At 42.3% G+C, this 23,641-nt stretch overlaps 1 protein-coding gene across 2 annotated transcripts in view; it reads right to left on the bottom strand.

Annotated features, from left to right (window-relative positions):
- DST (dystonin) overlaps positions 1-9,025 on the bottom strand; it is a 292,306-nt gene extending 283,281 nt beyond the window's left edge. For both annotated transcript variants that reach the window (XM_054383861.1, XM_054383860.1), the window contains exons 1-2: positions 8,845-9,025; positions 8,367-8,401 (exon numbers count right to left, since the gene is read on the bottom strand). In XM_054383861.1, coding sequence (XP_054239836.1) covers positions 8,367-8,401; positions 8,845-9,025 — 216 coding nt within the window. The remainder of the gene's footprint in view (positions 1-8,366; positions 8,402-8,844) is intronic.
- Positions 9,026-23,641: the final 14,616 nt, after the last annotated feature.

Genomic DNA, 23,641 nt, shown 5'->3' on the forward strand with positions numbered 1-23,641 from the left:
AACTACTTTTTACTGTCTAAATATATAGCCACAGAAAATGGCCTGTTTTCCAAGCAGTTCTATCATTCTCTGACAAGAAGGCTTCCAGCTCTCCATGACTGCTTTGCCTTTGTGATAGCTTGTCCCAGTTCCTTTCCTGTTACCTCAGGGCACCATAAGCCTACAGTAGGAATGGAGCAATTATTTAAGAACAAAAACAAATCAGAGAGCACTGCTTCATCAGTGGTTTGCAAGGGAAAGTTTAATTTAGAATATACTAGCGCATTCCGCAAGCACATTCCTCTTCCACCCCTACTTCCTCTGTTTTCTATCTCATCAGCTCTCCTCAGCTTGAGCAGCGTATGGTATACATTAAAAATGTGCCGTAAGGAATTAAATTAAAATGTTACAAATACAGTAAGAAAGAGAATCAGAACAACAAACAGATCATTAAACAGATCGTCAAGCCATGCGAGAGCTGCCCAACATCTAGTACAAAGAAGTTACTCTTTTATGTCCAGTGCACTTGTTTCAAGCGTAAACTGGTAAAGAGAATGTATGCCTCCGCAGCATGTGAAGATGGGTCTGCACTTTTTCAAGCGCAAACAGATAGACAGATGATGACAGACTTAACAGGCGTCTATAAAAAAAAAGATATTTAGGGTGGGATTCAGATACCTATTAAGATCCCTAGATTCAGATACCAACAACATCTACCCGGAAGGTCTTTCCTTCAGGAGCAACTAGTCTAAGCTCCTGTTTCAGCCAATGAAAAATGTAGTCAATACATTCAGTGAGGCTTGAAGAACCATTCAGCTCATCCTGAAGCAGACACCTACACTAGGTCAGCTGAGTAGCTCTGAGGACTATCAACTGTAAATTCCTACAGCAAGCTTATCATGCTGTATAAGAAGATGCTGGTTTGCAAAGTAACTTTCTGGCTCAGTCTGCACTTTCCAGGCAGGAAGGTAGCGGGAGATCAGAAAGGAATGATTTCTTGACCTAGTTGTATCGTTTTGTTCTTTCTAGAAAAAAGGAGGAGGATAAATATAATACCTGGCATGATTACGTATTTCAGTATAGTTAGCACTATCAATTTAAATAAACAAAAATTAAGTCTTATAAGCACTGTGTTTCACTTCCAGTCTGCTCTACTATTTACCCTGCCACCCTGAAGCCGAGCGCTGTATTTAAGCAGCTGAGTGGACAGGGACGACAAGGACATCAGCACAACTTGCAAGAAATGTGTATTTGCCCAAATGTCAACTGCAGTTAGCTTCTGTAGCTGATGTTGCGTTTTCACACATAACTCATGTTTCATTGCCGCTGATGAGTCAGGAACAGCAAACCACTGACTCTCCTTGATGCAAGGCAGTAGGGCACAAGGGAGCATAGCAGGGGCTCAAGCACTCTGGATGACAGAAGTATGCTGACAGCAGGTACCTAGGATTGCAGGGGAACTAGAAGTACAAGGAATCAGTTCAAAACTAAACCTACTTCACTAGCCCTAGGTCAAGCTCAGCCATATCAGCTGTGGGCCTAATGACCTGCTCAATCATCTCTGTAGCTGTGCTGAGTCCTTGCCTAGGGGAGCTGGAGGGGCTCCAAGGCACCCTCCTCAGAGCTTGAGACCCACCCCAGGCCACCGAGCACAGCAGGCTGGCTGAGAGGCCACAGCTCTGGATGGTACCCGCTCATGTTTTACATGGCCTGGCCTAACATGATGAACAACACCCTGCATGAAAACATCAAAGTGACTTCACCCTGTGTTCGGCATGGTTCTTCCACAGCACATCTAAGTTGCCCCTCCTTAAAAAAAAATTTTAAGTGGAAGAATGTGAATGACATTGAGGCCTCATCCCTCGAGACAATCAAGGTCAAATTTGATGGGGCCCTGAGCAACCTGATCTAGTTGGAGATGTCCCTGCTCACTGCAGGGGGTTGGACAAGATGACCTTTAAGAGTCCCTTCCAACCCAATGCATTCTGTGATTCTGTGACATTTCAATGCCCTAGGAAACACATGTAACAGGCCAGGAGCAGAAACAGCCCTGAGGGTTGTACCCTACCCTGTTCATACACTGATTCCTTTCATTTCATACCTTCAGCCTAAAGTGCTGACCTGTTTCTGAATGGCATCTACAACCTGATCTGTCACCCTAATAACCTAATCACAGTAACTGAGGAATAAGTGTAGATGGATTGGCTTTCCTAAGCTGTATGTGATCTATAGACCCCTGCATGACCCTTTCTGTCTGTATAAGAACTATTTATACAGCAGAAACTCTTTATTTTGCTGTACTTGGGGCAATTCTAAGCACAAATATAGGCTGAATCTAAAATGCATGGAGAGCAGTCCTGAGGAGAAGGACTTGGGGGTGCTGGTTGATATGAGCCAGCACTGTGGGCTTGCAGCCTGGAAGGCCAGCCCAATCCTGGGCTGCATCAAAAGTAGCATGGTCAGCAGGTCAAGAGAGGGGGTTCTTGCCCTCCACTCTGCTCTTGCAAGACCCCATCTGCAGTACTGTGTCCAGCTATGGAGCCTCTAACACAAGAAGGACATGGAACTGTTAGAGTGGCTCCAGAGGAGGGCCATGAAGGCAATCAGAAGGCTGAAACAACTCTCCTGTGAAGACAAGCTGAGAGAATTGAGGTTGCTCAGCGTGGAGATTAAAAGGCTCCAGGAACACCTTAGAGCAGTCTTCCAGTATTTGAAAGGGACCTATAGGATAGCCAGAGAGGAACTTTTTACACAGGCATGTATTTATAGTACAAGGGAAATGTCCTCAAACTGGAGGAAGCTAGATTGAGATTAGACACTGGGAAGAAATTCTTCATCGTGAGGGTGGTGAGTCACTGGAACAGGTTGCCCAGAGAAGTTGTGAAGGCTCTAGCCCTGGAAGTGTTCAAAGCCTGGCTGGATGGGGCCTTGAGCAACTCGGTCCAGTAAGAGGTGTCCCTGCCCATGGAAGGGTGATCTTTAAGGTCCCTCCAATCCAAACCATTCTATGATTCTATGATTCAGGTATGTGCTCCCCATAACCATGACCTCAGCAATTTTAATTCACAGTTTCAGCCCAACGGTACTTTTGGCTAAAAAAAACAGTAGCTAGAATTTTCCATTTCTGTACATGTGTACCACGTGGCTGCTAATGGATAGTAACAAGCCATGCTCTAGCTGGATCCCCTTGAAACCACAGCTTTGCTTGCTCAGAAGCAGCTGCTTGTGTGCACCAGGAATGAGCACTCTAACTGGCATACAATACAATTGAAACTGCAACCTCATCTAAAACACAGATTTCACAAGAGAAGGGCAGATACAGAGAAGCCTGCGTATGTTAATACTTCCATGACAGGCAGGGGGTTGTCACTATTGCAGCCAGGGAACTGCTATATGTTTTGTGATACAATTGCCCAATAGGCTGCTTCTGAGCATAGACTAAGGCTTACTAGGCTATCTAAAGGCAGCACTGTAGTCAATAAAGCTGACAAACAGTGATGGGCAGATGACATATAGTAAGCAGAATCTTAGTGGTACCCAGTTTGCCATGTAACAGTTCAGTGTGACATACTCCATCTAGGCCACATTATTGGACATGTTACGAAAAACTGATAGAAGGATTTGTCCTTATGCAGTGTAACCTATGTTTATAGCTCTGCACCCATTCCTGTACAGAAGTGCTTTCATGCATCTAAGAAAACAATTTATTTTCATCTCCAATTTATTTTCCCTTGAACCTGTTCCTTAACCCTTAGATGGCTAATGGAAAAACAGTCTAAACATCCTGGGGAAAAAGGATGCCAAGCACAAAGGTAAAATATTTTCAGGCTGATTCAGCTCCACAAAGTCAGAGAGACATCCTTTGAATAGGTGAATGAATGTATTTTTCTAGCTACTCCTGTACATTTCTGTTGCTCCTTAAATGCACTCCCTCCAATCAAACAGCAGACTCAAATTTAGCTTGGAGGGTCTAACTGATTTCCCTTTTCACTGAAGTGTACATATCTGGAGCAGTTCATAAATAACTGCAGTGGTTAGGATGAATTATGCTGCAACTCTTCAAAGACTGTTGTTGTTTTGTAAGATCTCTAGAACTGTATTTTTAGGCAACTGTCTCACAAGCAGCCTCAGAAAGGGGACAATTATGGCAAAGGTATGGTTAGGAACAAATTTTTGAACACTTTTTCTGGGGATCAATTGCTGGCAAAGTCAACGCAAACATTTACTAGAGATTGTTGTGCTATAGTTTTGCATCTGTTGTACCATAATGGATGATTTAGCAAATTAATTTGCTCTTAAAAATTGTCATCAGTCATGGCTGACCTATTTCACTACCAGTCTTGTCCTAACAATAGACTGAATATATGTAACCTTGTAGTGACTGTTCAGAAGAAAGACTAAGAAGAAAATGTGGGGACTGAAAAATTCAAATAACCAAATGTTATTATTTTGCTACAGCTGTGGTCTACCTTTGCTACTAGCCTCCTCAGAGTCTCTTCTTTATAAAGTGTGAACTCCAGTTTGCCTTACTGTATCTAGTCTTTCCAGACATGCACCTTGGCTATGTGAAGTCATAATTTACAGTGGACTATAAAACTTCTATGGATTTACTTCCTAGTAGGTTTAGACCTGTAGGTCTCAGTACAAGCATTCACAGGAAACTTGTCCAAAATATGAGTCATAATGAAGTAAATACAAAGGGATCCACACTGCTCATGACTACTCACTGACACTGATACCTTCAGCTCCTGAGATCATAGTATTTCTAATTTAAAAGGTAATACAAATGAAAACTGTAAAATCTAGAAGATATTTCAGGCAAAAGACTTATAAATCTAGTGATTTTATTTCCCAGTAACATAAAAACCATCAACTACTGGTTTAGCAAATAGCACAATTATCCCTTCACAATCACATTAAAACCATAAAGATCCTGAATGAGAACCTTCAACAGTTCTTACCCCAAACCAAACGATTTTAAGAATTATACCATTTGGATTAATTCCTTCCAGCACAAGGGCTAGAAGCTTACTTCCTTTTTAACTGAAAGGTAAGAATCTCACATAATCCCATGATTCCAGAGGCTTCAACAATAAGAAAAACTAATTCAGAAAGAAATTTGAATTAGATGAAATGGTGAGACCAATACATTAACAATTACTTTAAATTGTGAAGTACAGAAGACATTTGAACCTTTTTATACAGTGCAAGATGCTGAACATTTAAATATATCAAGCCCAAACCCTCAAAATACTCAGAGAAAATTCTGGTATTACCTGAAAAAGCAGACTTCTATAGAGAGACTATAGAGAACACGAGAAAAAATAAGTCAATGGATCGCTGATAACATTAAGTTTTGAATATATAGGGAATAATGATAATAAAAAAAAAAGAAAACCAACAAAGGATCATGGTGCCTATTTTGGTAAAACTCTTAAGTTATATTGCTATTTTGGTGCTGTTTTGGCTGAGCACAGATATTCCATTCCACAACTGATTTTCAAACTAAAGAAAGGAGAGAGTAGTGCAAACAGCTACATCAAAGTCTGATTTGTCATGTAAGCAATGAATATTTCCCTTGGAAATTTACTTGTTTTCTTTTCACAGCCATGGCATATCTAGGTCTCCCTCATATTAGAAATATTAACTCTTCTGGGTGTGACTCCTATGTGACTTCATGGAGCATCTCTAGTACCCGGAGGGTGGCAGAATCTTAAGAGCAATTATAGTCATAATGAACTTACAGGACTGCAATAAAAAATACTAAAAAAATTGGCCTGGCAAACTTCAGATGGTAGTAAAGAAATCTTAGTGGGGACACCACTGTACTATCACAGGAAATTCACATCTTGCTGGTTATTTTCTCTGTTATGAAGCAGCTGTAACAAAGATAGGCTTCAAACTACTCTGTAATGAGTCATGCAAATTTACCTCCTTTTGAGACATGGAATCACGTGTTTAAGTTTATTCTGAAATAAATAATACCTGCACAGACTCTCACTGTATAACAATGACATGTTTTAGAGACATTCAGAATCAAGGTCCACAAAAACAGACGATTTGTGGATTCATTTCCACAGTAGCATATAAAATTCAGAACAGGACAGCTGATTAAGGATCATAAATACATTTTCCAATTTAGTATTTACCCTCCCATAGTATGGTCTCTTATTTTTTAATGTGGGGCTTGAATACTAAAGGGAAGGAATCAGTCTTCACTGATACGGACACTGATATGGACAATGTAGGCACATGCCATGAGAGCTCTGCTAAGCTCTGGTGAAGAAACTCAACATAAATTTGCTGCACATCTATTTCCCTGAATATAAGACTTTCGTGGCAGGCAGCCAATCCTGCAGGAATTGCCAGCCATTCTGTAGATAGGGCAATTATCATTCTCTGTGCACTGTACTAGACCACCTGCACGTTCACGTGTGATCTAAGCCAGATTTGAACCCAGCTCTCAGGAGACGAATGCCAACCCACTGCTATTTACTATCAACCTATTTTTCATTATCATTTTTTATTGTCAAGAAACACCATTTATAACTGACGAATAACTAAGCTTAGTGGAAAGCTAACAGATGGACCTTATGCTGTCAAACTCGGAATTGAGATGTGGAATTGAGATGTTATGTTCATTGGGGTGGGATGATGCAAAGCCCATGTTTTCACATTATCATACGTGGCTTTGCTTTCATCACCATCTTATTGGAGTTGGAAGGGCATAACGTTTTGTGCTGATATAGGATGAGAATGTCGAATTCTGGTTCCAATAATGCTACCAATATTTTCACAGGACTGTGCCTGTAATCTGTTATTGAGCGATTCAATTAGATTCATTAAAATAAACTTCTACTTGAAAAGAAAAAGGAAAATTAAAATTTAATGATGTCAAATGAGTCAATGTTTTCTCTTAAGAATCAGAAGTCTATAATGGGATAACAAAGGGGAAACCAGCTCCATCACCTACTTAAAAAGGTACTTCAGACTATTAGCTATGGTGCTGGTCTGTCTGAACAAAACGTAAAACATTGTGAAAGAATGTAACAGTTGTTATTGGTTTACTCTAGAATGTTTCACTAAATGGAAATGTCTAGGAAATTTTTGAAATGCATCTACTTCTAACTGGGTACACATAACCACTGTCTAAAGTAATAACAATAGATTAATTACTTTGCAAACTTCCCTTTGAAGAGTCGCTATATAGGACCACACATATTTCAGAAGGCATAACACTTTACGTTTTATGTCTATCCAAACTTAAGAGTGAGAGAATTTCACACAGAAGCCAAGTATTTCATATTGAGGAATTAAATAATGCAAACATCTTTTGATTTATGTAGGAACATGTTTGTTCTGCACCACTGTTCAGTCAACAATAAACCCAGGCTTGTCATGGTTTAAAGAGAGGACATTCCTTATGTCATCACCTTTTTGTGATAGTGTGTCCACATCTCAAAACAGTTATGAGTTAAAACTGATTGTCAATATGAACTACATTGTAAATAAGTATCCCAGCCATGCTTGACAAAACATGGCTCCTCCTGACTCATTTTCTCAGCCCCAACTGGATTAAGGACGAATTACAATAATTTAAAACAAAAGACCATTTTAGTCTCTCTCAAGGCTTCCATAATAACAGGTAATGCCATGAAGATATGCCTGGAATCAACAGCAGAAACTAGGCAAAAGAAATACCTAGACAGGAGCTGTACAGGGCAGCATGGAAACAAAGCAGATACTGAAACAAATACTATTTTCTACATCTTCCCAGCAATTGTGTTCCTCATTCAGAACCCTTAGGAAGTGACTGAGGTTTGTGTTACACTTTTAGCACTGGCATGTCAGAGTTTTGATTCCCCAGCCCTACAGGACTCTATTGTAGAGTCAAAAAATGAGACACCTGCCAAGCAGGCTTGTAGTCTGGATCCTTCTGGGATCTCCCACAGCACTGTTCAAGCCAAGCAGGCAACTTCCCTGACAAGCAGCAAGGCACAGGTGAGGGCTGGCAGCAAGGCAAGCAAGAAGCTCTGCAGTTGCAAAGCCTCCCAGCTCTCCACCTATTTGCACTGCAGTCAAAAACTGGCTCAGGGTCGCTTTTTTTGACAGAGGGAGGTCTGGCACATCCAGTTAAGCACAGCTTTTCTTGAGGGATCCAATTGCTTTGGAAGTGACACCACTCAGAAGGCCGGTTCGGGTAACACGAATGAAGAGCTCAAGTTTTGCGTGGGGAAAAAAAAAAACCAACAACGAAAGAGGACATTATGTCTTTCATGCAAAATGAAAAGTTTACAACGTGGTTTCATTAGCACAAGACCACAACAACACGTACACGGGTAAAGAGAACAACTTCTGACCTTGAAATTGCGTGCTAAATAAATTACCTCAGAGCGAAAGTGATGAGTTCTCATAACAGCATCTGGAAGGAAAGCAGAAAGACACACAGGCTCCACCAGCTCCACCTCAGCTTTTGCTCCAACGAACGGTTTTGTCAGATCCTCGCCCTTGGGCGCATTTTGCTGTACGGGGTCTGGCTCTCCCGGCGCAGCCGGCAGCTCCGCCCGGCATTTATATTTAATTCATCGGGAAGAAGTTGAGCATAAAGTTCTGCGGCACTTGAGGCCACGGAGGGTTGGGGGGGGGTGGGAGGGGGGTTCCACAGCCCCTCACTTCCCTCCCGCGGCCGAGGTTTCGCTAAGGGATGGGTGGAGACAAGACTGCCGCAGTCCTGGGCTCGGCATAAATGTTCTTTTAAAGCCTTTGCCCGGCTGAACGGAGGCAGAGCGGCCCACCGCCGGTAGACATCGCGGGATTGGCCCGGGGCACCCTCCCTCCGCCCTCGGGGACCAGCGGCATCCTTACCTCGGCTCCTTGAGCGACCTGAAAAGACGGATTTGATGGGATGCCTGCCCTTCTGGAGCCTGCGATGCCAGCAACAGAAGAATAAAATTGTAGCGATGGTCCCCAGCAGCAGCAGGAGCAAGAAGAGGGCGCACTGGATGCTGTAAGGTCTCAGCAGGACCAGGAAAGCCGCGGCAATCATGGCTCAAGCGCCCGGCTGCCTGTGTGACTGCGCGGGTCTGCGGCGAGCGGCGAGCGGCCGAGCAGCACCGGGCAGATTCTCCCCCCGGCAGCGGGGCGCGCATCGCCGCCGGCACCGCGCTGCTGGAGCCGGCAGCCTGACGGGAGGCGGCGGCGCGGGGGAGGAGAAGGAGGAGGAGGAGGAGCAGCAGGATGAAATTCAGGCCGTGACTCAGCAGCTGCCGCGGCGGGGCTTCCCCCCTCTGCCCCCCCCTGCGGCAGAGGGAAGCGAGGAGCGGGGTGAGCGGCGCGCTCAGCGCCCGCGGGCACCGGTGGGGCGGGGCGCGGCGCCTCACGGTCAGCCGCCACTGGCACGGCGCGGCAGGGCGGGGCGGCGGCAGGAGGAAGAGGATGGGAATACTGCCGGGAGGGAAGGAAGAAGGTGCACGGTGCTGTCCGCCGCCGCCGCGTGGGATGTGGCCGGGGCGGCCAGTGGCATCACGGTCCGGAGCGGCAGGCGGAAAATGGCTGCTGCGAGGTACCGGGGGGCGGGAAGGGGGGGCAGCTTCTCCGCGCAAGTCAGGCACCCCTAGGGGAAAAAGGGGCTATTTCCTGATCCCGTCGCCCCGGGAGGCGGCGACCGGTGGGGCGCGGGGTGGTGGCGGGGCTCACTGATGAGGTGCTGTGCACGTTGGTGGGGAAAGGGTCGTCTGCAGCGTGTTCCCGGGCACAGCCGGTTCCGTGGGAAATCTCTGGCGGGGGGGAGAGATTTGGAACTAGCAGTGAGATATGTCTTGAGAAGGGGATTAGGGCCCTCGTGTCGTGCCGACCCATGTGCTGGGACTGGGGACAGCTGGCTGCGGGAGGGAGCGGGCGAGCGCCCGGGATCCCGCACAGCATGGAGGCTGTGCATTACGGTGCTCATGTAGTGGGCGGTGCCATCTGCACCCTACGTGAAAGCAACCGAGAAGTTGGCTGGTGAAGGGGCTTGCTGCAGCCACAGCTGGCGCAGAGCAGCACGGTGGATGTCCCCTTGTCCTGCAGTGACCTGCCACGCACTGTAGCTTGTGTCACCTCCCGCGCTTCGTCTTTGCCGCCTTGCCGGGGCTGATGCACTCCACAGAGTACAGAAATCCTGGCAAGTGCAGGTAGTTAATCACGGAATGATAGATTGGTAGGGGTTAGAAGGGACCTCTGAAGGTCCCTCTGCTAGAGCAGGGTCACCCAGAGTAAATTACCCAGGAACACGTCCAGGTGGGTTTTGAAAGCCTACAGAGAAGGACACCCTGCAGCTTCTCAGGGCACTCCATTCCAGTACTCCGACACTCTCAAAGTGAAGAATTTTTCCCTTCTGTGTACATAGAACTTCCTGTGCTCCACACTGTGTCCACTGCCCCTAGTCCTGGGCACGGGACACCTCTGAGAAGAGTCTGATTCCATCCTGCCCTTTAGATATTTCTGAGCATACAAGGCTTCACTTTTGTCACTGGTGCTACTTCTGCAGCTATTACTTTGATGATGCTCAATAACTCTGAAGACTTGTAGAGGTCTTTGAAAATGCATTTCTAAACTCCCTCATACCACGAAGTACTAAAAATCAGGTGCTGAAAATACACTCAAGTACTATTTGGCAATATTGGTTTGCCTGTTATACTGAGGAAAAAGGTTAATTTGATACAAAAATCGTGCTCTTTTCCTGCCCCTCTTGCTGTATGCACATAAATCTAATGAACACTTTCAAAACTTTATAGAAATAATTACAATCTCTGTGGAAACACTGAAATAACACTGAAATGTTACTGCTTTCTATGACTGTCACAGAACTATATAGAAAAGCATATGTGCAAATTTAAACTACAAAATATGCAAGCTGGAAGGACAGAGAAGGAAACATATCAGTGGTAGCTCAGATAAGAACAGGAAAATTGTCTCTAGAATACCAAAATTCATTTATCACTGAGCTAATAACATAAAGTTTACTGTGCTCTTAATGTGAGGGAAATCCATTTTCCTTGAAAGGTTCTCTTGCTGCCAGCTTGGGAGGCTAAGTAAAGAGAGAGAAAAAAAAAAGTTAGCTTTTAGATCTATAACAATTTATTCTGGGAATTTTGTTTGATTTCATACTCTACATCAGCAGAGTGAGCAAAAATAGTCTTTCGTATTACTTGGTAAAATGGTAAGTTGCTATGTTGCAGCCTTTGATTTAAAGCTTTCCCTCACTGGCTAGGAACTGACAAATGCTCTGAGGTTGTGTTGCATCAGGTGGTGCAACACTGAAATCTTTCCTAATAGCACAGTGCGCTGCAGTAAAATGGCTTTAATGCAGATTACCTGGAGATTATTCAAACGGTTCGTGTTCCCTCACTGCAATGTGAAGCAAATCGGTGTGATCCCCCGGGCAACATGCTGTCTGCTGTGGTACCTCACCACAGTGTATTGCAGGAGCAGGAAACTTTTTGACACCTTTGACTGATTGCACTGATTTTTTGTTTCAGAATGAGATGGCAGGGGAAACGTAGCAGAGCAGTGACTGCACGCTAGATTGCAGTGAACTGAGAGAGAACGCATTTTCTGACATTGTTCTCAGATAACAGTCACGTAGAAAACACTTGCCAGACCAATCTAATGTTAGCCTGCTAAGTTTAAGGTTTATAGCTTTCGCCTTCTATGACTTAGAGCACGTTGCTGTCTTGAGAATAATATTTTGCCCAAAGGATACAATAAATTTCATTACAACTGCTTAATTTATTTTTTTACCTAACGCAAAGGAGAGTGCAGTTTAGTGCAAGAAATGCTGACATGCATGATTTTTCAAAGAGCTACTGCTCCAGACTTCTGAGTCTACTGCTTCACATGCACACCAAACTGCTGCTCTGGCTTTCTTGCTATTCATTGCAGCTCCGTGTTCGCTAAATACTGGGGAGTTTCTTAGTGCAGTTAAATAATACATCTATGGTGAATAAAGTGTACATTGCTGGAGTTATTTAGTATGAAGAATAACTGGGCAGATTTCCACCCACTGCAAATAGTACTAAAAAGACATTTAAAAAATTTTTATATGTATAGCATTTTTAATTTAAACTTTTTTATGGAATGTTTTTCAGGGAACTTTATATAAATCTTAAGGATGATAAACAGAAAAGGAATGAAGAGAGAGGTTAAAACAAGAACCCCTCTGCTGAGATTTGACCTCAAAAGGAGAACTCCAGAGGTAAAGCTATTTCTGAGGAGGATATAAAGAAGGGAATGAAGTCTTGAGACTGTGACAAGACTGTGTAGAATGACAAGGGAGGTCAGAAAATGGATCTAAGCTGTTGAGAGGCTGGATTAAGTCCAAAAGGGGTTTATAATCTAAGAAAATAGCCATCAGCTCTGAAATAAATATAGGGTACTGCAGCCATTTCAGAGCACACATGGTGTGGCTACACTTCTGCAGAGATGTGAGGTGGGAGGTGGCATCTTACAAATGCTTGTTTTGATGGGGATCACCCAGAAACAGAGCAACAGCAAAGCCACAGGCATAGATGAAGTTTTTGGCAAAATATAAATACTTGCAGTAGAAAGGGACAGGAGAAGACGGGAGGATGTTTCTCAGGTTGCAGTCAGTCTTGGCTGCAGCTGTTTACCAATTTTCCCAAGCTGAGGGAGCGAAAGAGCACAGAAGTGTCAAACTTCTGCAATTTAATGGCAGAGTTGAGCAGGGAATGCATTGTAGCAGCAGCAGCAGCCCTCCTGCAGGGAGACAAGGTGCTGTTGACCTAAAGGACTCTTTCAGCCAGTCTCTCATGATAAACTCTTCTGATTTAGCAGTCTTGCCCAGCAAGGCTGAAGACAGAGACACTTTATTCCCTTACCCTTGTCCTGTGTGCAGAATTGCAGTACAGTCTGTGGACTAGTAGATATTCCATGATCATTTAAATGGGGTTCAGCAATACATTTTCAAAGAAACTAAAAATCATAGTGAAGTACAATGGGTTAGCCTGGAAAGAGAGAAAAAAATGCAGAAAGAAAATAACTGTGAAGGCACCTCTCTGCTCCTACAGATTCAGGCCTTGTAGACCTCATTTTGCAATTATAAGCCTTCTTGTATCCGTGAGCTGAAAGAAAGAGGTCACGTGTTAGATCTGGTAATGTGGGCTTGAGAATAGGAGGTGACACATGATGTGATTTGATGTAGATATGCTTTAAGGACTGTGTTTCTACTACTTAACTGTAATTAAGCAAAATACTCTGCTTAAATGGCTACTTAACTAGTTAGAAGGGTTCTCTAATCATCTAAGACTTCTTAACAGAATATTTGAGGTTTTTTCCTAATTAATCCAGAACCAAAGTAAATACAGTAAAAAACAAAGGAAATACAGAAAATTTCATAGTATCCGAGTATTATCAACTTCATTCAATGAAAGAATTGACTCTTCCCCTCCATATTGTGCTTCATGGGTTTCATGCTGTCCTCAGTGTGCTTCCAAGCAGTTGAGACTGTGGGAGTTCTGGTAGATGATTAAACCTTATAAAATGAATTCCTCAACTGAAAGAATAACAACTTCCAGATTGATAGAGGCATCACACTAAAAAAAAAAATTGCCATGTGCAGATCTCTTAAGTGACGATGTAAAACCAAATTCCTGCCTGCTTTATATATGCAGAGATAACTGTCCTTATTTTACAGCTTCATCAACTCACACAACTTGTATATTGTGATTCCCTTTGTTTATTAGCCTGAATGTAAATGAGCTTGGAGTTTGAGCCATGCAGTTGTGCACTCACAGCTTAGGGTGTTGCTAGAAAAACGCTGTCAGGATTTCTGTGGGCATTAATTGACTTTGCAGACAGAGAGGCTGATCTTGAGCCTACATGGAAATATACTACTACAGCTCCTATGGCACTTTTTTTTTTTTTTTAAATATTACAGCAGTCATATGCCCCTTTGTCCTTGCTTTAATTTTGCTCTGTATTCATTCTTGGCAGTGTTTGATGTAGCAGCTGTCAATCTTGGTGTGGCCTTGCACGCCAGAGGGAATTGTACTTCAGTAGTATTTTATGTATATAATTGCAGGTTATTTAAGGATTGTTTTAAACCAATATACAGCATTGGTCATGGAGCTCTTATATTAATTTGTAAAGTTAGGCTGAACTATATACACTTAGAAGACATTTAATTTTACGGGAATGGAAAAGATTGCTCTAATAAGTTTTAAGGTTGTTATCTGTGCAGGCAAGAGGCTTTTTTGTCAACTCTCTTCAGTGCATGCAGAATTACTCTTAATTGCAGTAATATTCCCTGAAGTAAGAAGACAACATGTACGTTTCTTGTTCGAACTCATGACCTTTAACCAGTAATGTAGATACTATTTTTTTTAACTGGAGATCATCAAGTTCATTCCCTCCCACCAATGTGCTGCAAAAACATAGCAACTGAGGAAGAGCTTTGGAGTAAAAGAGCAGGCACTTGGAGTATTAACCAGGTATAACTTGTAATGTGTCATCACTCACCTATGACTGCCAATAAAGACATACAAGTGGAGATAATGAGATACTGCTAGATTATTAAATACTGACTAGAGCTCAAATATGGAATTCCATAACTACTAATTTCACTTCTGTGCTCTTAGAGTTGAAGAGAGAATGTCACCAACAGCAATGCTTTGGGGCAGCACAGCTCATGGAAAGTGTTAAGATAGCTTATGTTACCTTATAAAAAGATCACAGTATCACGGTGTATTAGAGGTTGGAAGGGACCTCAAGAGATCATTGGGTCCAACCCCCCTGCCAAAGCAGGATCACCTAGCATAGTCCACACAGGAATGCATCCAGGTGGGTTTTGAAAGTCTCCAGAGAAGGAGACTCCACAGCCTCCCTGGGCAGCCTGTTCCGGTGCTCTGTCACCCTGACTGTAAAGAAGTTTCTCCTCATGTTGAGGTGAAATCTTCTGTGTTCAATCTTGAACCTGTTGTTCCTTGTCTTATTACTGTGCACCACCAAAAAGAGCCTGGCCCGATCCACTTGACACCCACCCCTCAGATACTTATACACATTAATAAGATCCCTCCTCAGTCTTCTCAAGACTAAACAGCCCCAGGTCTCTCAGTCTCTCTTCATAGGGGAGATGCTCAAGTCCCCTAATGATCCTTGTGGCTCTCCAATGAATTCTCTCCAGCAGTTCTCTGTCTTTCTTGCACTGTGGAGCCCAAAAAAGAATGCAGTATTCCAGGTATGGTCTCACCAGGACAGAGTAGAGGGGTAGATGAACTTCCCTAGACCGGCTGGACACATGCTTCTTGATGCATCCCAGGATACTATTGGCTCTCTTGGCCACAAGAGCACGTTGTTGCTCCATGGAGAACTTTCTGTCCACTAGCATTCCAAGGTGTTTCTCTGTGGAGCTGCATATTACAAACTCTTACATCAGGTTATCAGTGAGTTTGCTTGAACAAGTCCCATTTGAAAGTATATTAGTTGCATATGGAAAGCATGTCTGGTATTTTTTCAGCTTTTTAGGAAAAGGGTATTTGACTGCTAGGGCTGTTAACATAGAGCAAGTGCACAGTTTTTGCACTTCAGCACAGGTTTGTATGTGGTCAAACTTTCCCTAGCAATGTTGCCTTCCCATAAACATCTTTAGACAAAATAAATGAATACATCACTACTCTTTAACCTTTCTAATTTTAGAGTTCTTAAGATGTGTTGTGTTGAATTACCCAAGCCAAGTCAGAATGAGTACCTCCAAGTGTTGCACTGTACAGAACCATGCTGAATTGTTTCTCCTCCCAGGCTGCTTAGTGCTTCTAAGAGTTTGTATACATTAACCTGCATGGAAAGAGCTTTCAAGTGACTATGCAAATTCCTGTAACTTAGGTTTGTCATCCAGTTCAATAAATAAACTGATATTTGTTGGTCAGTATATTAATACATTTTGTTGAGCATGGCATTTGCAACAAGCAAATCAAAGTGGGTATTAATTCTCCATATGTCAGCTGTGAAATAGCTATTTAATAAAGATACTAATCTGTGATGTAGAATTAAGGTAACATCCTGCGCCATGTTTGTCATCTTGTTACCTTTCTGGGCACCTTTGTCTATGTGTAAGATTAAAATACAGATACAGAAGTAGGTGTGGTTTGTAGGCATGTGAGGACAAGAGGAAATGGTCCCAGGTTGTGCCAGGGGAAGTTTAGGTTGGATATTAGGAAAAATTTCTTCACTAAAATGGCTGTAAAGCCTTAGAAGAAGCTCCTCAGGGAGTTGGTGGAGACACCATCCCTGGAGGTATTTAGAAGATGTATAGATGTAGCCATGAGGGACATCGTTTAGTGGTGACCTGGCAATGCTGGGCTGATGGCTAGACTTGATGTTCTTAAAGGTCTCTTCCAATCAAAATGATTCTGTGATTCTATTTAAACTCAGTTCAGTCATTAGGACCCAGAGAACAATGTGCTTCCCTAAATGTGTGTGTTGCGTGCCACTTGAAGTACCTAAGATAGTAACCACCCTTGTGAGCCTGGAAGAGGCTCTGGGCCCTGTGTGAGGTAAGTGCCCATCAGAAGAGGCAGTTGGAGGCCAAGAGTACTAAGTTATGGTATCTAATATTGCACTATGTATTTATTTTTAGGCAACTGAATTGAGCCCTGGGGCATTTTAAATAAGCTGAATTTCTCTCCAGGGAGCTTTAATTGTGTCCAGTAGTGACTTGACTTACACCTGTTGGGAGTTTCTTGGGGCTGAGACATCTGGGATGGTAGTTGTAATAAAAGACTTGGGGGTAATTTGCACTTACAGAGTGGCAGCTGAAGGCCAAGCAGAATGCCATAGAACACTGGTGCTAGACACCTACATTTAAGATGACAAATTGTTTCCTAGATCCCCAGTGATTACAGTGATAACTTATATACCTGGTGCTCTAGTGACACCTAAATGTAAGTATCTAAAACTGAATCCTGTCCTGGAAGACCAATAATGATGCCTGATTGCTATCTTGAAATTTATTAAAATGAATGCCATGTTTCACTGTTGATGAATTCCTGTCCTATTCCTGTCGCTCCGTATTACAAATAAAACTAATAGTTTGATGCAAAAGTAAGAGCTTTTCCAATAAACTTCTTCAGACGTTCGATTTAAGCTAGAGTTCTACAAAGGACTTTGGCATATTTAGGTACAAATGCTACTTTATAGAACTTCTGGGTTGCTAAAACTCAACATGGAGGGCACTACAGTGAAAAATAGTAATGGCTTCATGAATTCCATGGGCCACTCAAATGGATTTTAGTATGTGGGACAAATTCTGTGTTTAATCCTGTGGATTGTAAATGCTGCTGCAGCTTCTGTGTCAGCAATACAATCTGTATAAGTAACGCCAGAAGATCACAGAATCACAGAATGTTAGAAGCTGGAAGGGACCTCAAGAGATTATCTAGTCTAACCAGATCACACAGGAACTCATCCAGGCGGGTCTTGAATATCACCAGAGAGGGAGACTCCCCAACCCCCCTGCACAGCCTGTTCCAGTGCTCTGTCAGCTTCACAGTGAAATAATTCTTCCTCCTGTTTCCCTGGAACTTCCTGTGCCTCAGCTTCCACCCATTGGCCTTGTCCTGTCATTGGGCATCACCGAGAAGATGTTGCTTTACTGTGAACAGCACTTCTTAGGAAAGTACCTCAGATTAGTTCATAGCTAGTCACACCAGGATGGCAATTGACAGTCAGAAAATGAGCTGCAAGATATCAGTAATAAAAAAATCAAGTGGTTTTATCCTTCCTGTGGAAGACAAGTGTTTCTGAGCCTTTATAGTCTTATAAGCTGAAGTACTGTTCTGATAGATGCTCCTCCAGATTTCCATTTGAATTTGGAACACAGCGATACTGATGATTCCGGAAAATCTGTACTCTGCATTTCTCAGTTGAGAGCATCAGATTTATGCTTTTTAGTCATATTTTCCCATAAAGTGACTAATATCTCACTGCAAATCTTTTGAGCCATAGTAACGCTTCTGCATTCTTCTGACAGTGCCTAATTCCACAGACGCCGTTAGTAAATCTTACACTCATACTAGGGGAATAAGATTACAACCCGCAACAGGGCATATAACATTTAAATACGGTCATGTTTTGCATCATACACTTGCTACGGAGAACTGGGAATTTTGAAACTTCTGTGCGCCCCAAGAATTTTACAGCAACATAATATTTAATGTCCTGACAAGTTCAGTGTAAAATGCCACAGTCTAAGTTAACACAAACCAAATCTGTGACTACCACTCATTATGCTGAATTGCAAATTATTTTGAGTGAGGCAGTTGAATTTCTAGCCCAGGAAAGGTTGGGTTGGTTGTGTTTGGGTTTTTTTACAGGGAAAACTGGGATTATCAAAGACTGAATTTAGAGGATAGATCTTAGTATTTTGTTATGGAGCTGTGTTGCATGGTTTTGGTACATTTTTGCTGAAATCAATGGCAAACCCCTGGTTTAGGCTGGCAGAGACGAACCCATTGAGTGGGCCTACAATCTCATGTTGTAGATTTGTAATACCTTTCACTGTGTTTACTGTGTTCCTGTGAGAGAAAAGAGAAATAGGAAAGAGAAATAGTGATTTCAGTGTGCCATTTGCCAGCTTTCTGGCTGAATGGAGCAGACTGTCTCAAAGGGCAAGATATGTCTTTAAATGACTTTTGTGTTTCGGGGCAAGTTTGGTTCTGGCTTTTTGGGTTGCTTGGTGAAAATATTCTGTGTGCACTTTAGAAGCCTCTGTGCAGAATGCAAGGTGTTAACATCCTTGTAAGAATGAAGACTTCAATTAATGTTTCTTCAGCAAAGCTTTTGAATGAAGTAGTTCCTTTCTTTTTTCCCCCTTCTACAAATGACCTGCTTTTAGAAAAGGTAAAGACAAATTTGTGTCTTAGAACAATGAAAACTTGTAAATTTACACTTCATTCCTTCTAAGATAAGTACCCAGTGTTTTCAAATGGAGAATATAGCAGAATTAAATAGCTTGCAAAACGTAAGTGGCTTTCAAGGATCATATAATTCTGGCTCTGTGGTTAGTAACTGCACACAGGTTAATGTCTTGAACAATTATACATCTTTCAATCAAACCACTTGTCAGAAATCTTCCTTGACAACTTGCAGAACTGTGTTAGGAAAAGTTAAGCAGACATACTTTAACAGACTTCATGCTCCATCCTTTTGGTTCCCTATAGCAGAAGGTCTGCTGGAATCTATCCTCCTATTCAAAATCAGTTCAAAAATAGAAGAACCTAAAACAGGATGAGTTGGACCCAGCCAACTTCTATAAAGAGACTTTTCTACCTCTGTATAGTCACTGACTAGTTAATGGAGAGAAATAAGCTGTCCTAGACAGTAAGTCATCTGCTGTCTTTTAGATACATGGCTTAGGGTGAGATGAATCACCTCTTTTTGTGGGGACTGAACCAAATATGGCTAGACAACTTCTCACTTCTAAGGCAGTAAAACTTTGGTTAGATTAATCCCACTCCCTAAGTTTTTTTAATTATTTTTATTTTATTTTATTTTACTTTTTTCCCCTGATGATACAGTGTATTTTCCCTTTCATCTCTTTAGGCAAATAAAACATTTTAGAGGGAGGCATCTGCATCAGTCCTGACTCAGACAAGGTTCACATTGGTTCCAGTGGCAGAACAGGGTGAGAAAACACTGCAGGACTTCTCTTGCAGCTGCGTTTTACTGCTTCTTTTCCTCATTAGAGGCGTTTTGTCTTAGCCTCTCCACTCCCTTTAATCACTGGCTAGAGATGCAGCCAGCAGACAGTTAGGTATTATCCCCAGGGCTCATGGATTGTTACAGTAAATTCTGTGAAAAGACAGCATTTGATTCGTCTCTATTGCAGATGCTGAAGCCATAGCAGCATAACAGAAAAATGCTAACAATCTGACTCTAACTCTGTTCCTTTTCTTTGGCAATCTAATAATTTCGTCATTTTATCTGTAATGCAAGCAGTTGAGCTGACGCCCAGCAAAGCTGCAGGAGAGACTTGGCTAGTCGCTTTGCTGCTCCACAACTGCTTTCCTGCATTGGCCCCTTCAAAAGCATCAGGAGCAACAGGACTGAGCACAAGCCTCGGAAAGCTGCAAGGAGGCTTCTTGACTCTTGCTGGCAACTGAAAGAATGGATCAACTCCATCCCTCCTCTATGACTGTTTGTGAAATCCATTCCTTGTTTCTTGCAGCATCCTATGTAGTGTATATTTTAAGTTGGCAGTTAAGACGCTTGGTGAAATCAGTTTAGCTGTTTACAAGTACACCCTCCCACCACAGGCAAGAATCTTGACAGCTCAAAAGAGCTTTGTAGATAACGTAGGCAAATTGCTGAGCTCCTAGAACTGCCATGACCACTTTAAAAATTGTTCCTAGCTTTGAGTGGCAGGATGGATTTTCATGGATCAAGGTGCTTGTCTGGTGTGAAGATTGAGGGATTTTGTTGGTCATAGCCTTCATGGTGTAGCAGTGGCACTACGCTGCTGTGGTGGGCTCCAAACATCCACAAGTCCACATGCCCATTGACTTCATTAATCTCTATAGCACAGAAGCAAGTCTGACACTTTCCAAAAGCTCTTGGACTTGCTACCTGTGTGCACAGCATTGGCACAGTGCATATGTGAATAGCCCCTGAGCCATGGGGAATTGTCATTTGCCCTCCATGATGTGACCAGCCTGTGTATTCGGTGTATTCAGGCTGGATTGCTAACCCCGTACAATGCAGACTACAAGAATGTCCCACAGCTCAGAAAACTTGTGTCTTAATACAGAATGAGAGATGACATCCAGACTTGTGTGTGCAGACTTCCCCTGTAGCAGACTACAGGGAACCATTGAAAAAGAGAGAGAAGTCAGTCAGTCAGCTCTTAGTCTTAGCACACTGGCAGCTCCAACTGTGTGGCAACTCTGCTGATCTTATTGTGGGCTTTTCGGAGGTTAATGCAGTAGCTCACAATTGCTTCCCTTCAGAATCCAAGAACTGGGTGATGGGGATTGCTGTGCTGGGCTGATCAGAGGTAGAAGTTAGCATCTTTGTGGCTGGTAAGAAATGCTGACTAGGGTATATACTCAAAAGCATTTTAAAAAAGAAGGAAGAACAGGGATACCCAATGTGATTGCATACACCAGTGGGCTTAAATCTGGTACACCATTGTATGAACAAACACGTCACTCCATTTTGGACCTCACCTATCTCTAGTGAAGATCAGTGCTGAAGCTTTTCTTCTTATGGCTTCTGCTTTGTCTACATGATTATTAATATGAAGGATCCATGTTAACGGTATGAGGATCCACTCGCTACAGAGTGGTGGCAGAATAAGGCAGAATGACTCATGCTAGGCATAGATATTCAGGCTGCTTCCTCTCCAGAATTTACATGGGATGGGTGTTTCTTGGTCTTTCTACTCTCTTTAAAGAAAATTAATGTTTATTGAAATGTTTATTAAAATTAATTTCTCACAAACACAATCTGCTCTCTTAATCAGGGTGGTACTTAACAATCCTACTGCTGTCTCAACACATTTTGCATAAAAACATGGGTTAATACTCTTTACTGTGATTTCTTACTCCAGTTGCCTCATCGTAGCAAGAGACATGTTGACAAGAGCACAGCTATCTTTCACAAATTCAGAAGTTCACCCATGTGTAAAAAGCCAACTCTATTGTGGCATAGCACCAACATGGTGAATAGTGATGAGCTGGGCTTCTGCAAACCAATTTGATGTCACTTCTTAGAGCACTGAAGCCAGATTTTCTTGTTTTGACAGAACGGCCCCACACAATTCTACTTTTCTAGCTCCAAGTTACGTTTTGACAGCCTCTGCAGGAGGCACTAGATGTTCTTTGGACTGATTGAGGCCAAGTAAATCACACTGTCACATCTGGGCACTCATGAGTTTTCAGGTCTGTAAAAGTGCTTCACCTCTATGAACTGACAGGCTATACCGTATGTATGTGGAAAGAAGATCAAGGTTGGACAAAATCTGATTATTTATTTCTTTTATCTGATTTAATAAGTTTAAAGTAGAAAATACCTTCTCTGAATATAATAGAAACCCTTAAATGAAGTGTACATTTCCAGTAGAATTTAATAATGTATATTACATTTCACACTGATGTAATGCATATCAGCTTAATTAGAAAAATAAAGCACTAAGTACAACTTGTTCCCTTGTACCGGTGTAGAACTTTAGTGCTTTAAAAGGCTCAAAAATTATCCTTTGCCTTAAAAATACTGGTTTATATAAGCAAAGAATTTACCTTTGGGTTTGGGTTACCTTTGGGTGTTGCTATTATTCTTCATGAAGCAGTTCAGCTCTCTTCTAGTCCTCAGCCTGTCATTTCTGTTATACATCAAGTTTGCCACTGCCAAAACATGTCATCCCTCACCCTGTCAGTTGTCGTGGGTTGTTCTGGGTTTGTTTTCTGTGACTGCAGTTGTACTTCTTGCTACCCTTGTGCTGATTAATACAGCCCTGGAGGTCACACATCCCCATTTAACAGCATGTATATCTAGCACTTTCCTCCATTCTGAGGGGAGCTTTTATCACACCTGTATCTTTTAGTGAGAGGCTGGACTGAAAACTTTCATTGGGGCATATAGTAGTAATAGAGACCCCAGCCAGGGCTTAGATACTGCATGGTGGTAATAAGCAAGCAAGGATTCTGGGGGAAGGCTGTTTTCTGTGCATGGTTTTGGAGGCAACTGTCTGAGGTACATGTATTGAGCAGACCTTCTCCCATCTTTCAGGGAGCTATAATATGATGCTTGGCTGTTTTTCACTTCCTTATCCAAAATACTTTCATACAAGCTAAGTACTAATATCCAGAAATAGGAGGGTTGTTTGGGGCTTTTTAAAGTATTCTTGTACTATTCCTGTGGTATGACACAGTGACATCTATTTTTCCTATGACATCCTGTAGGCAGTGTCTGTGTGACAAGAAAACCACTTAACAATGAAAAAATTCACACTATTTGATTTTGTAAATGATAATCCAATGCAAATCGCAGAGAATTCATGGATATGAGTCCTTCCCACCTCTAACAATGAACTAGAAAGTCTTCAGAAACCAAATGAGCATGTGCTAGTAAACTGGTCCATGGGAGAAAGCAAGACAGAAAAGCACCTGGTGAAAGTTGTGTATATGAGTGGTGAGTGCAGTCCTAGTGCATTTGTCTGATAGGAAATTTTCATCTAGTTGTAAGGTATTGCTAGCTAATTCTGTGCTTTGGCCTTTTTTCCCCATCATTTCAGATACCACCCAGAAGCTGGTGGAAATTATGCAAAAGATGCTATGAGCAGCTGAAATTACAAAAATACAGGCCCTTGGAAAAGATAAGAAGATAGAAATTATATTCTCAGAAAGTGAGGACAGTGACCTGGATAAAGAATGGGTGAGTTTCTGTCTTTACGTGGCTAATATTTGTAGCACTGTAGTGGAATGAAGTAGACTTTAACTATTGTTTCTTCACAATACAATGCACAAAACACATACAGTAAAGGTAGAAATACAAGCAGTTTTCACAACGTACCTCAGCACAGTAACCTGTCAGAGCAATTAGTTAGGCCAATTGATTTTGTCCTTTGCTATATGAAAAGTGTTATTGAAGACTTGGATGCTCTCCCATAGGA

This window comes from Indicator indicator, chromosome 9 (genome assembly GCF_027791375.1).
Source record: "Indicator indicator isolate 239-I01 chromosome 9, UM_Iind_1.1, whole genome shotgun sequence".
Taxonomy (NCBI): Eukaryota; Metazoa; Chordata; class Aves; order Piciformes; family Indicatoridae; genus Indicator; species Indicator indicator.